Below are 16375 nucleotides of genomic sequence, written 5' to 3'. Positions count from 1 at the left end.
GGGAGAAACTCCCCAAATACAGGTGTGCCAAGCTTGTAGCATCAAACCCAAGAAGACTCAAGGCTGTAATCGCTGCCAAAGGTGCTTCAACAAAGTACTGAGTAAAGGGTCTGAATACTTATGTAAATGTTATATTTCATTGTTTTTAAAAAATATTTATATATATCTATATATATCTATCTATATATATATATATATCTATCTATATATATATATATATATCTATCTATATCTATCTATCTATCTATCTATCTATCTATCTATCTATCTATATCTATCAATATCTATCTATATCTATATATATCTATATATCTATATATCTATATAGATATAGATATAGATCTATATCTATGTCTATATATCTATATCTATCTATCTATCTATCTATCTATCTATCTATCTATCTATCTATATCTATCAATATCTATCTATATCTATATATATTACACTATATCATCTTCTATCTAAATATAAAAATAAACCTGTGTTTTTGCTTTGTCATTATGGGGTATTTTGTGCAGACATGTGGACTGTGGAATATACAGTAACAGTCATGTGGACTGTGGAATATACAGTAACAGTCATGTGGACTGTAGAATATACAGTAACAGACATGTGGACTGTAGAATATACAGTAACAGACATGTGGACTGTAGAATATACAGAAACAGACATGTGGACTGTAGAATATACAGTAACAGACATGTGGACTGTAGAATATACAGTAACAGACATGTGGACTGTAGAATATACAGTAACAGACATGTGGACTGTAGAATATACAGTAACAGACATGTGGACTGTAGAATATACAGTAACAGACATGTGGACTGTAGAATATACAGTAACAGACATGTGGACTGTAGAATATACAGTAACAGACATGTGGACTGTAGAATATACAGTAACAGACATGTGGACTGTAGAATATACAGTAACAGACATGTGGACTGTAGAATATACAGAAACAGTCATGTGGACTGTAGAATATACAGTAACAGACATGTGGACTGTAGAATATCCACTTTTTTAAACTTCTTAGGGCTAGGCCCCTTTTTTCTCCACTTCCTGTCTGAATGACATTCCCAAAGTAAACTGCCTGTAGCTCAGGCCCAGAAGCCAGGATATGCATATAATTGGTACCATTAGAAAGTAAACACTTTGACATTTGTAGAAATATTAAAATAAGGTAGGAGAATATAACATATGGTAGGAGAAAATCCAAATCCTTTGAGAGACCTCTTAGAATTGCAATAGAAAGGTCATATTGAAAATGAGCTCCCTGGATGCAATGTCTATGGCTTCCACGGGGTGTCAGCAGTCTGTGTTCAAGGTTTCAGGCTCGTAACTTCAAAAACGAAGAAGAAATATCAGTTTTAGTAGAAGGACACAGTCTTGGAAATTCATGTTTGCTCGCGCCGTGAAGACGTTACGCACCTGTTAAAATCGGTTTCCTATTGAACATACTTCTTTCCGTAATAAATATTATAATTTGATGACATTTTAGTGTATCTGAGGAGTAAATAGAAATGTATTTTGACTTGTTGAAACAAAGTTTAGGGGTTAGATTTTCAGATTCCTTTCTCTGCAAGTTAAACGAGTGGATGACTCATCGATGGCGCCAACTAAACAGACTTTTTGGGATTTAAAGATGGATTTTATCAAACAAAACGGCACTACATGTTATAGCTGGGACCCTTTGGATGACAAATCAGAGGAAGATTTTCAAAAAGTAAGTTAATATTTTATCGTTGTATGTGAATGTATTAAACCTGTGCCGGTGGAAAAATATTTTGATGTGGGGCGCCATCCTCAAACAATCGCATGGTATGTTTTCACTGTAATAGCTACTGTAAATCAGACAGTGCAGTTAGATTAACAAGAATTTAAGCTTTCAGCCGATGTAAGACACTTGTATGTACATAAATGTTTAAAATCCATAATATTTCTTTGAATTGCACGCTCTCCAGTTTCACCCGAAGTTGTCCTGCTAGTGGGACACCAATCCTTATTAACTAAACTCAGACATGTTGAATATTACTGACTAAGCAGGAAGCTTGGAATGGCTGTGAACGAAGAGGTTGTGAGTTCAAATCCCAGTTGAGGACATGTTGAATATTAATGACTAAGCAGGAAGATTGGAATGGCTGTGAACCAAGAGGTTGTGAGTTCATATCCCAGGTGAGGACATGTTGAATATTAATGACTAAGCAGGAAGATTGGAATGGCTGTGAACCAAGAGGTTGTGAGTTCAAATCCCAGTTGAGGACATGTTGAATATTACTGACTAAGCAGGAAGATTGGAATGGCTGTGAACCAAGAGGTTGTGAGTTCAAATCCCAGTTGAGGACATGTTGAATATTAATGACTAAGCAGGAAGATTGGAATGGCTGTGAACCAAGAGGTTGTGAGTTCATATCCCAGGTGAGGACATGTTGAATATTAATGACTAAGCAGGAAGATTGGAATGGCTGTGAACCAAGAGGTTGTGAGTTCAAATCCCAGTTGAGGACATGTTGAATATTACTGACTAAGCAGGAAGATTGGAATGGCTGTGAACCAAGAGGTTGTGAGTTCAAATCCCAGTTGAGGACATGTTGAATATTAATGACTAAGCAGGAAGATTGGAATGGCTGTGAACCAAGAGGTTGTGAGTTCATATCCCAGTTGAGGACATGTTGAATATTAATGACTAAGCAGGAAGATTGGAATGGCTGAGAACCAAGAGGTTGTGAGTTCATATCCCAGTTGAGGACATGTTGAATATTAATGACTAAGCAGGAAGATTGGAATGGCTGTGAACCAAGAGCTTGTGAGTTCAAATCCCAGTTGAGGACATGTTGAATATTAATGACTAAGCAGGAAGATTGGAATGGCTGTGAACCAAGAGGTTGTGAGTTCAAATCCCAGTTGAGGACATGTTGAATATTAATGACTGTATGCAGAAACATACACAATGTAGCCATGTGGCAAAATGCATCACGTGTTTAAGTTGAAAACACTGTGTGTTCATCATTACAACTCACCTTTGTTTTTGCAGGGCTTGTGAATCTCTCCTAGAAAAAAATGTAATCCACATGTGAAAGGTTTTTGTGAAAATCCACATGAAACTAATATCATCCTGTGAAGTATTTCCCAAAAACGTGTGATTTTCCTGTAAGGATGTTCGTTGAAGCTGCTACACTCTACAGAAACAGGAGCTCCTGCCCTGTGAGCCGTTCTTCCTCGGACAAGGCTACTTATGTACAGTCGCAGGTAAAGTGAGACGTAATACACACATGGCACCGACCCAGAGTCGGCTAAGAAACAGCTGAAAATGTACAGCACACAGACAGGTCATTCCAGGTAAGAGTCAGTAAAGGAACTGAGAACCAGGGAAGTATCCCAAATAGCACCCTGTTCCCTATAAGGTGCACTACTCTGGGCCCTGGTCAAAAGTAATGCCCTACTTAGGAAACCGGGTGCCATTTGGTACGCAGATTAGGGAGAAAGTTCACTAGTTCCTGCAGTGAAATGAACAAATCGCCCTCTAGTGGCGTCATGGGTGAAATGTTATCAATATTTTTCATAATTGCATAATTAATAAACATTTTAAACATTTAAAAAAATTACACCGATGAATCCGATGTTTCTATGTCAAACGGTTTTGTTATAGTTCAGTCTTCTGTGATGTACCTAAAGTGTAATACTGGAATGCAAACTCAACATTGAATACATTTTCAACTCTGTATCTGACATAACTTCTTCTATAAGCCCATAACCACGTGTGTGAGGTGCATTCTTTTGTTTCAAAGTAGATTTCTTTTTTAAGACTACCCAGAAACACTGATCTAGAAGGTTAAAAGGAACACACCATTGAGTAGAATATGTACAAACAAACAAAAGAGAGAGGTTTGTTGACGAAAAGTTCATATGTAAACACACCATTCATCCTCCTCGTCCCCAACAGGTGGGCGCTACACATTTGTCTGTGTACCATTTGTGTCATTGGTACTGTACTGTGGAAGAGGTGAGTTTGCTCCAGTTGAAAGGAGCTTTTGAGAACGAATAGGTTATTGTACTCAAAGGGCACTTTCATTTGCGGTAGTAATAACCCTATCCATTAGTCTCAAAACAGCCCTCTTCAGAACAGCCCTGGTCCTAACGTTCATATGCAGCGGTCTAGTTCTCTCTCACCGGTAGCAAATGAGCCATATCAGACATGCTGGGCAGATAGGTCATTAGGGGCCGACGTTTTTTTCTCCCTCTCTCTCATTCATACTCTCCCTCCTCCTTTCTCACTCCCTCCTTCCCATGACGAGGGGTCCCCCACTCATAGCACCTCCCCTTCACCCGTAGCGAGGATCCATATCAGTCAGAGGTACCCGGGGTACAGTAGGTAGGTATGCTGGAGGCTGGTTGAGTGTATTCCTTGAGTCCTCTATGTATACAGTAGAGGTCAGGCTCTTCCTGTTCTTCTTCAGGATCGACCTTCTCTGCCAACGACACAGCAGGACCTCCACCTGTAAGTTGTTAAACAGACGACGGAATAAATCCATTAAAAAACAAACATTAAATGAATCATTTTCAGATAAATTGTCGTGTTCTCAATGACTTACCTGGCGGTCACAGATTTTTAGTTCATCAGATTCCTTCGTCAGATGAAACATAGTGATTGGAACCATTTATCCTGATACTGTCTGTACAAGTCACATTTAGCTGTGGTAGAATATTATACTGTGATAAAGGCAAAATACAAATAATATTAAATATATACATATATGTACTGTATCGTAGTCTATTTATATACTGTATGTGTCGTTATCTATGTGTCTTTATATATGTGTCTGGCTGGAGTGTCTACGGACATATTCAATCGCTCCCTATCCCAGTTGGCTGTCCTCACTTTCTTCAAGATGTCCACCATTGTTCCTGTACCCAAGAAAGCAAAAGGTAACTGAACTAAATGACTGTCGCCCCATAGCACTCACTTCCGTCATCGTGAAGTGCTTTGAGAGACTAGTCAAGGGATCATATCACCTACACCCTACCCGACACCCTAGACCCAGTCCTATTTGCTTACCGCCCCAATAGATCCACAGACGATGCAATCGCCATCACACTGCACACTGCCCTGTCCCATCTGGACAAGAGGAATACCTATGTAAGAAAGCTGTTTATTGACTATCGCTCAGCCTTCAACATCACTGCCTTCATACTCTCCAAGCTCATCATCAAGGTCGGGGACCTGGGTCTGAACCCCGTCCTTTGCAACTGGGTCCTGGACCCAGATGGGCCGCCCCCCATGTGGTGAAGGTAGGAAACAACACCTCCACGTCACTGATCCTCAACACAGGAGCCCCACAAGGGTGTGTACTCAGCCCCCTTCCTGTACTCCCTGCTCACCAATGACGGCCACAACGTCTCCAACTCAATCATCAAGTTTGCAGATGACACAACCGTAGTACGCCTGATTACCAGGTGACCAAGAACCCGATGGTGTTAGAGAATTTCCAGTACTTTGGGAATTTTTCCAATACCTATATAGTTTTCTCAGAAGTAGTGAGTAGAATCAATACGGGGTTAATTATTAACACGTGTCAGCAGAATGAAGGCCATGGAAGTGTTGGATCAACATAGAGTTAAACAGAACGTAAGCAGAATCTATGTGAACATAGACCTGACCGTTCTGGGCCATGTCTGTTCTTGTGAAGGCTACTGGACACGTATATGGGTTAATCATTCACAGGAAACATAGGCCTGAACATGTGAAGATCATTGAATATGCACTTTAATGAATCAATACTAGAACCACAAGCTATGTATCTGTACCGGGAAGACATGGTATGTACCAGGAAGACATGTTATGTCCCAGGAAGACATGTTATGTACCAGGAAGACTTGTTATGTACCAGGAAGACATGGTATGTACCGGGAAGACATGGTATGTACCAGGAAGACTTGTTATGTACCGGGAAGACATGGTATGTACCGGGAAGACATGGTATGTACCAGGAAGACTTGTTATGTACCAGGAAGACTTGTTATGTACCAGGAAGACATGGTATGTACCGGGAAGACATGGTATGTACCAGGAAGACATGGTATGTACCAGGAAGACTTGTTATGTACCAGGAAGACATGGTATGTACCAGGAAGACATGTTATGTACCAGGAAGACATGGTATGTACCAGGAAGACATGTTATGTACCAGGAAGACATGGTATGTACCAGGAAGACTTGTTATGTACCGGGAAGACATGGTATGTACCGGGAAGACATGGTATGTACCGGGAAGACATGGTATGTACCGGGAAGACATGGTATGTACCGGGAAGACATGGTATGTACCAGGAAGACATGTTATGTACCAGGAAGACATGTTATGTACCAGGAAGACATGTTATGTACCAGGAAGACATGGTATGTACCAGGAAGACATGTTATGTACCGGGAAGACATGTTATGTACCAGGAAGACATGTATGTACATGGCAGGAAGACATGTTATGTACCAGGAAGACATGGTATGTACCAGGAAGACTTGTTATGTACCAGGAAGACATGGTATGTACCAGGAAGACATGTTATGTACCAGGAAGACATGGTATGTACCGGGAAGACATGGTATGTACCAGGAAGACATGTTATGTACCAGGAAGACATGTTATGTACCAGGAAGACTTGTTATGTACCAGGAAGACATGGTATGTACCGGGAAGACATGGTTGTATTAATATTCAAGTACTTCTTATATTAGCAACATATATATGCAATAAATGTATTATTGTGTTTTGTATGAATACTAATGTAAAATGAGCATAAACAAGTCAGATGTGAGACAGAAAGATAAGGGTGGAGGTCAAAGGGTATTAATCATTTACATAGAAAGGAGTGACTGTGTGTACATTATGCAAGAGTGAAAAAGTATCCAATCTGAGTACTGCGACTGGAGAGATCAGTTATTCCATGGCTCAGCTTCTTTTACTTTTGTAATAAAGTCTAATTGCATTTACAAGTGCCGGTATCTGAGATATATTATTTTTTTTATATTATTTATATATTTGATTCAATATTTCCACAACAATGGTCACTCTGACAGAGCTCTTGAACTCCTCTGTGGAGATGGGAGAACCTTCCAGAAGGACAACCATCTCTGCAGCACTCCACCAATCAGGCCTTTATGGTAGAGTGGCCAGACGGAAGCCACTCTTCAGTAAAAGGCACATGACAGCCTGCTTGGAGTTCGCCAAAAGGCACATACAGACTCTCAGACCATGAGAAACAAGATACCCTGGTCTGATGAGTGGGGGGATGGTGGTGGGGGGGGTGATGTAATTTCAATTGGAATAAGGCTGTAACCTAACATAATGTGAAAAAAGTCAACAGGTCTGAATTCGTTCCCGAACAGTATACCAGCATTTCGTTACACAACACGCAATAACATCTGCTAAACACGTGCATGTGACCAATAACATTAGATTTGATTTGATATAGGTATTTATTTACCAACGGTGGCGGGTAAACTGAACAAAACAACAACAACAACAACGAGAGGCTACGTCCCTAAATAGCACCCTATTCCCTATATAGTGCACACTCCTTTTGAACAAAGTCCCATTGGTCCTGCTACGACTAAACACTACCTGTTCTCTGAAGAAGCTGGTAGTCAGGGTGTAGAGGATGGGGTTCAGGGCACTGTTGATGGGTAATATAAAGATCACCACCCAGGATGAGATGGTACCTGGAGGAGTGAGGGGGAGATCGTTAGAGGCCGGGGGGGGGACATTCACATGGGAACTGGAGGGGAAAATGTCCCCACCACTTCGAAAAACCAATTGTTGCGCCCCTGGTTAGAGGTGTGTGTAGTGAGGTGTGTGGTGTGTAGGAAGGGTGGTGTGTGTGGTGTGTGTGTGTGTAGGAGGGTTGGTGTGTGTGTGTGTGTACTTGTTTTCCTACATATTTAGGACAGGGGAAGTACATACCTGGTATCTCGACCTGCAGCAGGGACAGTATCTTGACCAGGAAGATGGGGATCCAGCAGAGGGCGTCAGAGAAGACGATGAAGAAGAACCTGTTAGCTACAGCCACGTCTCTGTGTAGCCTGCTCCTCAGGTCTGTAACAGAAGAACCTGTTAGCTACAGCCACGTCTCTGTGTAGCCTGCTCCTCAGGTCTGTAACAGAACAACCTGTTAGCTACAGCCACGTCTCTGTGTAGCCTGCTCCTCAGGTCTGTAACAGAACAACCTGTTAGCTACAGCCACGTCTCTGTGTAGCCTGCTCCTCAGGTCTGTAACAGAACAAGATGGTAGAGATATGGTTCTGGAGAAATGAAACATATTAGTTTTTCTTTACCTGTAGCGTTGATACCAGTCTTGTAGATGGAGTAGAACATGGAGGAGTAAGAGAACACGATCAGGTCTGCCAGGTTAACAGAAGAAGAGAGTTAGAGAGACAGCCACGTCTCTGACAGTAGCCTGCTCCTCAGGTCTGTAACAGAACAACGAGACAGAGAGAGAGAACAGACAGACGTCTCTGAGAGCCTGCGAGACAGGAATGTAGACAGAAGAAGAGAGAGAATGAGACAGAGAGAGAGAGAGAGAGAACGAGACAGAGAGAGAGAAAGAGAGAGAGAGAGAGAGAGGAGAAAGAGAGAGAGAGAGAGGAAAGAGAGAGAGAGAACAACCTGTTAGAACGAGACAGACAGCGAGACAGAGAGAAAGAGACAGAGAGAGTCGAGACTGAGTAGCGAGACTGCGAGACAGAGAGAGAGAGAATGAGACAGAGTCTGTAACAGAACAACAGAGAGAGAGAGAGAGAGAGAGAACGAGAGAGAGAGAGAGAACGAGACAGAGAGAGAACGAGAGTAGATTAGACAGTGCCAGGTTCAGACCTATATATATATAAACAAGATGGATTAGACAGTGCCAGGTTCAGACCTATATATATATATATAAATAAGAGAGAGAGTGGATTAGACAGTGCCAGGTTCAGACCTATATATATATATATAAATAAGAGAGAGAGTGGATTAGACAGTGCCAGGTTCAGACCTATATATATATATATAAATAAGAGAGAGAGTGGATTAGACAGTGCCAGGTTCAGACCTATATATATATATATAAATAAGAGAGAGAGTGGATTAGACAGTGCCAGGTTCAGACCTATATATATATATATAAATAAGAGAGAGAGTGGATTAGACAGTGCCAGGTTCAGACCTATATATATATAAATAAGAGAGAGAGTGGATTAGACAGTGCCAGGTTCAGACCTATATATATATAAATAAGAGAGAGAGTGGATTAGACAGTGCCAGGTTCAGACCTATATATATATATATAAAGAGAGAGAGTGGATTAGACAGTGCCAGGTTCAGACCTATATATATATATATAAATAAGAGAGAGAGTGGATTAGACAGTGCCAGGTTCAGACCTATATATATATATATAAATAAGAGAGAGTGGATTAGACAGTGCCAGGTTCAGACCTATATATATATATAAATAAGAGAGAGAGTGGATTAGACAGTGCCAGGTTCAGACCTATATATATATATAAATAAGAGAGAGAGTGGATTAGACAGTGCCAGGTTCAGACCTATATATATATAAATAAGAGAGAGAGTGGATTAGACAGTGCCAGGTTCAGACCTATATATATATATAAATAAGAGAGAGAGTGGATTAGACAGTGCCAGGTTCAGACCTATATATATATATAAATAAGAGAGAGAGTGGATTAGACAGTGGATTAGACAGTGGATTAGACAGTGGATTAGACAGTGGATTAGACAGTGGATTAGACAGTGGATTAGACAGTGGATTAGACAGTGGATTAGACAGTGGATTAGACAGTGGATTAGACAGTGGATTAACCAACAAGCATCCCTTTAACCAACAAGCATCCCTTTAACCAACAACCTTCCCTTTAACCAACAAGCATCCCTTTAACCAACAAGCATCCCTTTAACCAACAAGCATCCCTTTAACCAACAAGCATCCCTTTAACCAACAACCTTCCCTTTAACCAACAAGCATCCCTTTAACCAACAAGCATCCCTTTAACCAACAACCTTCCCTTTAACCAACAAGCATCCCTTTAACCAACAAGCATCCCTTTAACCAACAACCTTCCCTTTAACCAACAAGTATCCCTTTAACCAACAACCTTCCCTTTAAACAACAAGCATCCCTTTAACCAACAACCTTCCCTTTAACCAACAAGCATCCCTTTAACCAACAAGCACATCCATGCTGTACCACACACACACTGTACCCAGGAATATGCCGATAGAGTATCCTTTAGCAGTGGGCTTCTCCTGTCTGTCAGAGTGTAGGGGGAAGCAGACCCCGTTACGACCATAGTAGTTCCCAAACAGGTCCTCGTTCATCAGGGGAACCACGGCGATGATGAACCCCAACACCCAGATAGATAACAGCACCACCTAGTGGGAGGAGATGGTAACACTAAAGGACACTGGATACTGTAGAATACAATAGAACAGAATAGAATACAATAGAACACAATAGAACAGAATAGAATACAATAGAACACAATAGAACATAATAGAATACAATAGAACACAATAGAACACAATAGAACAGAATAGAATACAATAGAATACAATAGAATACAATAGAACAGAATAGAATACAATAGAACACAATAGAACAGAATAGAATACAATAGAATACAATAGAACAGAATAGAATACAATAGAATACAATAGAACAGAATAGAATACAATAGAACACAATAGAACAGAATACAATAGAACAGAATAGAATACAACAGAATAAAATAGAATATAATACAATAGAACAGAACATAATACAATAGAATAGAATAGAACAGAACATAATAGAATAGAACATAATAGAATAGAACAGAACATAATAGAATAGAATAGAACAGAACATAATAGAATAGAATAGAACAGAACATAATAGAATAGAACATAATAGAATAGAACATAATAGAATAGAACATAATAGAATAGAACATAATAGAATAGAACAGAACAGAATATAATAGAACAGAACATAATAGAACAGAACATAATAGAATAGAACATAATAGAATAGAACATAATAGAATAGAATAGAACAGAACATAATAGAATAGAACATAATAGAATAGAACAGAACATAATAGAATAGAATAGAACAGAACATAATAGAATAGAACTTAATAGAATAGAATAGAACAGAACATAATAGAATAGAACAGAACATAATAGAATAGAACATAATAGAATAGAACAGAACATAATAGAATAGAATAGAACAGAACATAATAGAATAGAACATAATAGAATAGAATAGAACAGAACATAATAGAATAGAACATAATAGAATAGAATATAACAGAACATAATAGAACAGAACATAATAGAACAGAACATAATAGAACAGAACATAATAGAATAGAATAGAACAGAACATAATAGAATAGAACAGAACATAATAGAATAGAACATACTAGTATAGAATAGAACAGAATAGAACAGAACATACTAGAATAGAACATAACATAATAGAATAGAATAGAACATACTAGTATAGAATAGAACATAATAGAATAGAACATACTAGAATAGAAAGGAACAGAATAGAACATAACATATTAGTTAGTTACCAATACACACCAATACACATCTATACACACTAATACACATCAGTACACACCAATACACATCAGTACACACCAGTACACACCAATACACATCTATACACACTAATACACACCAGTACACACCAGTACACACCAATACACACCAATACACACCAGTACACACCACTACACACCAATACACACCAATACACATCACTACACACCAGTACACACCAATACACATCTATACACACTAATACACACCAGTACACACCAGTACACACCAGTACACACCACTACACACCAATACACACCAATACACATCACTACACACCAATACACACCACTAGCACAGCGATATACACATCAATATGTTAAAAGCAAAACACATAAAACACAATAACAGAAAAACCCATTCTTCAGTAAAGGTCCTCAATCAGCAGTCTGAATTGCCCCAGAGGCACCAATTCATCACATTTTAGAGAGCCTCGGAGATCAATACAATTCATCGCATTTCAGAGTTAGCCCTCAGAGTTAGCCCTCAGAGTTAGCCCTCAGAGTTAGCCCTCAGAGTTAGCCCTCAGAGTTAGCCGTCCCTGAGACCAGGTACGGTGGAAGGTTTTATAAACAAAAAGAGGGCAATGTATCGATCTACGAGACTTCAAAAAGGGCCTGTTATTGTCAGCTTCCTGTGGTAATGACATGTTTATGACCTGTTATAGCAGGTTTAAGTACTGTTTAAGCATCACAGTTTGTAGTTGGTCTGGTTGTAAGTTATAACCTGTTCATGACCTTGTTATAACAGGTTTAAGTAGCGTTATAGCAGGTGCATGTAGTGTGACTCACCGCAGTCTGTAGTTTTCCAGGTCTCAGGTGACTGAAGGGAAACACGATGACCAGGAACTTCTCCACAGTCAGGTAGGTCAGCAGCAGAACAGATACCTGGAACAGAGTGACAAACACACAGGTCAGACAGGACAGCTAACTACAGTCTGCCAGTCTGTCTGTCCGCCCGTCCGTCTGTCTGTCTCTCTGTCTGTCTGTCTGTCTCTGTGTCTGTCTGTCTGCGTGTCTGTTTGTCTGTCTGCCTGCCTGTCTCTGTCTGCCTGTCTGTCTGTCTCTGTGTCTGTCTCTGTGTCTGTCTGTCTGCGTGTCTGTCTGTCTGTCTGTCTGCCTGCCTGTCTCTGTCTGCCTGTCTGTCTGTCTCTGTCTGCCTGCCTGTCTGTCTGTCTGTCTGTCTGTCTGTCTGTCTGTCTGTCTGTCTGTCTGTCTGTCTGTCTGTCTGTCTGTCTGTCTGTCTGTCAGTCTGTGTCTGTCTGTCTCTGTGTCTGTCTGTGCCTGTCTGTCTGTCTCTGTCTGCCTGTCTGTCTGTCTGTCTCTGTCTGTCTGTCTGTCTGTCTGTCTGTCTGTCTGTCTGTCTGTCTGTCTGTCTGTCTGTCTCTGTGTCTGCCTGTCTGTCTGTCTGTCTGTCTGCCTGCCTGTCTGTCTCTGTCTGCCTGTCTGTCTGTCTGTCTCTGTCTGTCTGTCTGCCTGTCTGTCTGTCTGTCTAAAGGGACTCAGGCTGCTAGAACAGAGTGATCCTCCAGACTTCTGGGGAAGTGTTAAAATCCACCAGGATGGGAAGAAACAGTTTAAAAACTCAGTCTGAGTCACAAATGGCCCCCTGCCTCCTAAATGCCCCCCTGCCTCCTAAATGCCCCCCTGCCTCCTAAATGGCCCCCTGCCTCCTAAATGCCCCCTGCCTCCTAAATGGCCCCCTGCCTCCTAAATGCCCCCTGCCTCCTAAATGGCCCCCTGCCTCCTAAATGGCCCCCTGCCTCCTAAATGGCCCCCTGTCTCCTAAATGCCCCCCTGCCTCCTAAATGGCCCCCTGCCTCCTAAATGGCCCCCTGCCTCCAAAATGGCCCCCTACCTCCTAAATGCCCCCTCCCAGCCTCCTAAATGGCCCCCTACCTCCTAAATGCCCCCTGCCTCCTAAATGCCCACCCCCTGCCTCCTAAATGCCCCCCCTGCCTCCTAAATGCTCCCCCTGCATCCTAAATGCCCCCCTGCCTCCTAAATGCCCCCCCCGCCTCCTAAATGCCCCCTCCCTGACTCCTAAATGGCCCCTGCCTCCTAAATGGCCCCCTGCCTCCTAAATGCTCCCCCTGCCTCCTAAATGCCCCCTCCCCTGCCTCCTAAATGCCCCCTGCCTCCTAAATGCCCCCCTGCCTCCTAAATGCCCCCTGCCTCCTAAATGCCCCCTCCCTGCCTCCTAAATGCCCCCTCCCCCTGCCTCCTAAATGGCCCCTGCCTCCTAAATGGCCCCCTGCCTCCTAAATGCCCCCTGCCTCCTAAATCCCCCTGCCTCCTAAATTCCCCCTGCCTCCTAAATTCCCCCTCCTGCCTCCTAAATTCCCCCTCCTGCCTCCTAAATGCCCCTCCCTGCCTCCTAAATGGCCCCCCTGCCTCCTAAATTCCCCCCCCCGCCTCCTAAATGCCCCCTCCCTGCCTCCTAAATGGCCCCCTGCCTCCTAAATGCTCCCCCTGCCTCCTAAATGCCCCCTCCCCCTGCCTCCTAAATGGCCCCTGCCTCCTAAATGCCCCACCCCTGCCTCCTAAATCCCCCTGCCTCCTAAATGCCCCCCTGCCTCCTAAATGCCCCTCCCTGCCTCCTAAATGGCCCCCTGCCTCCTAAATGCCCCCCTGCCTCCTAAATGCCCCCCTGCCTCCTAAATGCCCCCTCCCCCTGCCTCCTAAATGCCCCCTCCCCTGCCTCCTAAATGCCCCCCTGCCTCCTAAATCCCACCCCCTGCCTCCTAAATGCCCCCCTGCCTCCTAAATGCCCCCTGCCTCCTAAATCCCCCTGCCTCCTAAATCCCCCCTGCCTCCTAAATGGCCCCCTGCCTCCTAAATGCCCCCTGCCTCCTAAATGGCACCCTGCCTCCTAAATGGCCCCCTGCCTCCTAAATGCCCCCTCCTGCCTCCTAAATGCCCCCCTGCCTCCTAAATGGCCTCCTGCCTCCTAAATGGCCCCTGCCTCCTAAATGCCCCCCCGCCTCCTAAATGCCCCTCCTGCCTCCTAAATGCCCCCTGCCTCCTAAATGCCCCCCTGCCTCCTAAATGGCCTCCTGCCTCCTAAATGGCCCCTGCCTCCTAAATGCCCCCCTGCCTCCTAAATGCCCCCCTGCCTCCTAAATGGCCTCCTGCCTCCTAAATGGCCCCTGCCTACTAAATACCCCCCCCTGCCTCCTAAATACCCCCCTGCCTCCTAAATACCCCCCTGCCTCCTAAATACCCCCTGCCTCCTAAATACCCCCCTCCTGCCTCCTAAATACCCCCCTCCTGCCTCCTAAATGCCCCCCTGCACCATATAGGGAACAGAGTGCCATTTGGAACACATTTATTTGGAGAGGAAATCTATTAAAAACATTGACAGTTGGCCCCAGAGACAGGACACGACGTTCTGGAAGAATCATGGCATCTCTTAGGACTCTCTCACCACATACAGGTGTGTGTGTTTGTGTGTGTTTGCGCGTGTTAATTCACCTCTGAGGAGAGCATAGCCAGGAATCCGATGGTTCGACATTCCACGCTCTCCATCCACAGGAGAGCGTTACGATTGTACTCTCCTCGGAACTTCACATCAAACACACCGACAAAGAACAGGTACACACCCATCAGACAGTCTGCACCTGAGGGGGGAGAGAGAGAGAGAACGAGAGAGAGAGAACGAGAGAGAGAGAGAGAGAGAGAGAATGAGAGAGAATGAGAGAGAACGAGAGAAGAGAGAGAGAGAGAGAGAGAGAACGAGAGAGAACGAGAGAGAACGAGAGAACGAGAGAGAGAGAGAACGAGAGAGAACGAGAGAGAACGAGAGAGAGAAGAGAGAGAACGAGAGAGAGAGAAGAGAGAGAGAGAGAGAGAACGAGAGAGAGAGAACGAGAGAGAGAGAGAGAACGAGAGAGAGAGAACGAGAGAGAGAGAGAGAGAAGAGAGAGAGAGAGAGAGAGAGAGAGAGAACGAGAGAGAATGAGAGAGAGAAGAGAGAGATGAGAGAGAATGAGAGAGAGAAGAGAGAGAATGAGAGAGAGAGAGAACGAGAGAGAACGAGAGAGAGAGAGAACGAGAGAGAACGAGAGAGAGAGAGAAACGAGAGAGAGAGAACGAGAGAGAGAGAACGAGAGAGAATGAGAGAGAGAGAACGAGAGAGAGAGAACGAGAGAGAATGAGAGAGAGAGAAGAGAGAGAGAGAGAACGAGAGAGAATGAGAGAGAGAGAGAACGAGAGAGAGAACAAGAGAGAGAGAGAGAGAACGAGAGAGAGAACAAGAGAGAGAGAGAGAGAACGAGAGAGAAGAGAGAGAGAGAGAACGAGAGAGAGAACGAGAGAGATTGAGAGAGAGAACGAGAGAGAATGAGAGAGAGAACGAGAGAGAGAGAGAACGAGAGAGAGAGAGCGAGAGAGAGAGAGAGAGAGAGAGAGAGAGCGAGAGAGAGAACGAGAGAGAATGAGAGAGAGAACGAGAGAGAATGAGAGAGAGAGAACGAGAGAGAATGAGAGAGAGAACGAGAGAGAGAGAGAATGAGAGAGAATGAGAGAGAGAACGAGAGAGAGAGAGAGAGAGAGAGAGAGAACGAGAGAGAGAGAGAGAGAGAGAATGAGAGAGAGAGAGAGAGAACGAGAGAGAACGAGAGAGAACGAGAGAGAGAGAGAGAGAGAGAGAGAGAGAGAGAGAGAGAGAGAGAGAGAGAGAGAGAACGAGAGAGAGAGAATGAGAGCGAGAGAACGAGA

The 16375-nt window shown here is 43.2% G+C and overlaps 1 protein-coding gene across 1 annotated transcript in view; it reads right to left on the bottom strand.

Annotated features, from left to right (window-relative positions):
* Positions 1–1873: 1873 nt before the first annotated feature.
* Positions 1874–16375, bottom strand: part of rxfp2a (relaxin family peptide receptor 2a) — a 181009-nt gene continuing 166507 nt past the window's right edge. Inside the window, exons 17-25 of the mRNA XM_042309162.1 lie at positions 15131–15276; positions 12449–12544; positions 10265–10433; positions 9684–9694; positions 8508–8523; positions 8336–8401; positions 7965–8111; positions 7626–7723; positions 1874–4502 (exon numbers count right to left, since the gene is read on the bottom strand). Coding sequence (XP_042165096.1) covers positions 4329–4502; positions 7626–7723; positions 7965–8111; positions 8336–8401; positions 8508–8523; positions 9684–9694; positions 10265–10433; positions 12449–12544; positions 15131–15276 — 923 coding nt within the window. The 3' untranslated portion in view covers positions 1874–4328. The remainder of the gene's footprint in view (positions 4503–7625; positions 7724–7964; positions 8112–8335; positions 8402–8507; positions 8524–9683; positions 9695–10264; positions 10434–12448; positions 12545–15130; positions 15277–16375) is intronic.

The sequence above is a fragment of the Oncorhynchus tshawytscha genome, linkage group LG30 (assembly GCF_018296145.1).
Source record: "Oncorhynchus tshawytscha isolate Ot180627B linkage group LG30, Otsh_v2.0, whole genome shotgun sequence".
NCBI classification, from domain to species: Eukaryota; Metazoa; Chordata; class Actinopteri; order Salmoniformes; family Salmonidae; genus Oncorhynchus; species Oncorhynchus tshawytscha.
This window is presented reverse-complemented; position numbering and strand designations above follow the sequence as displayed.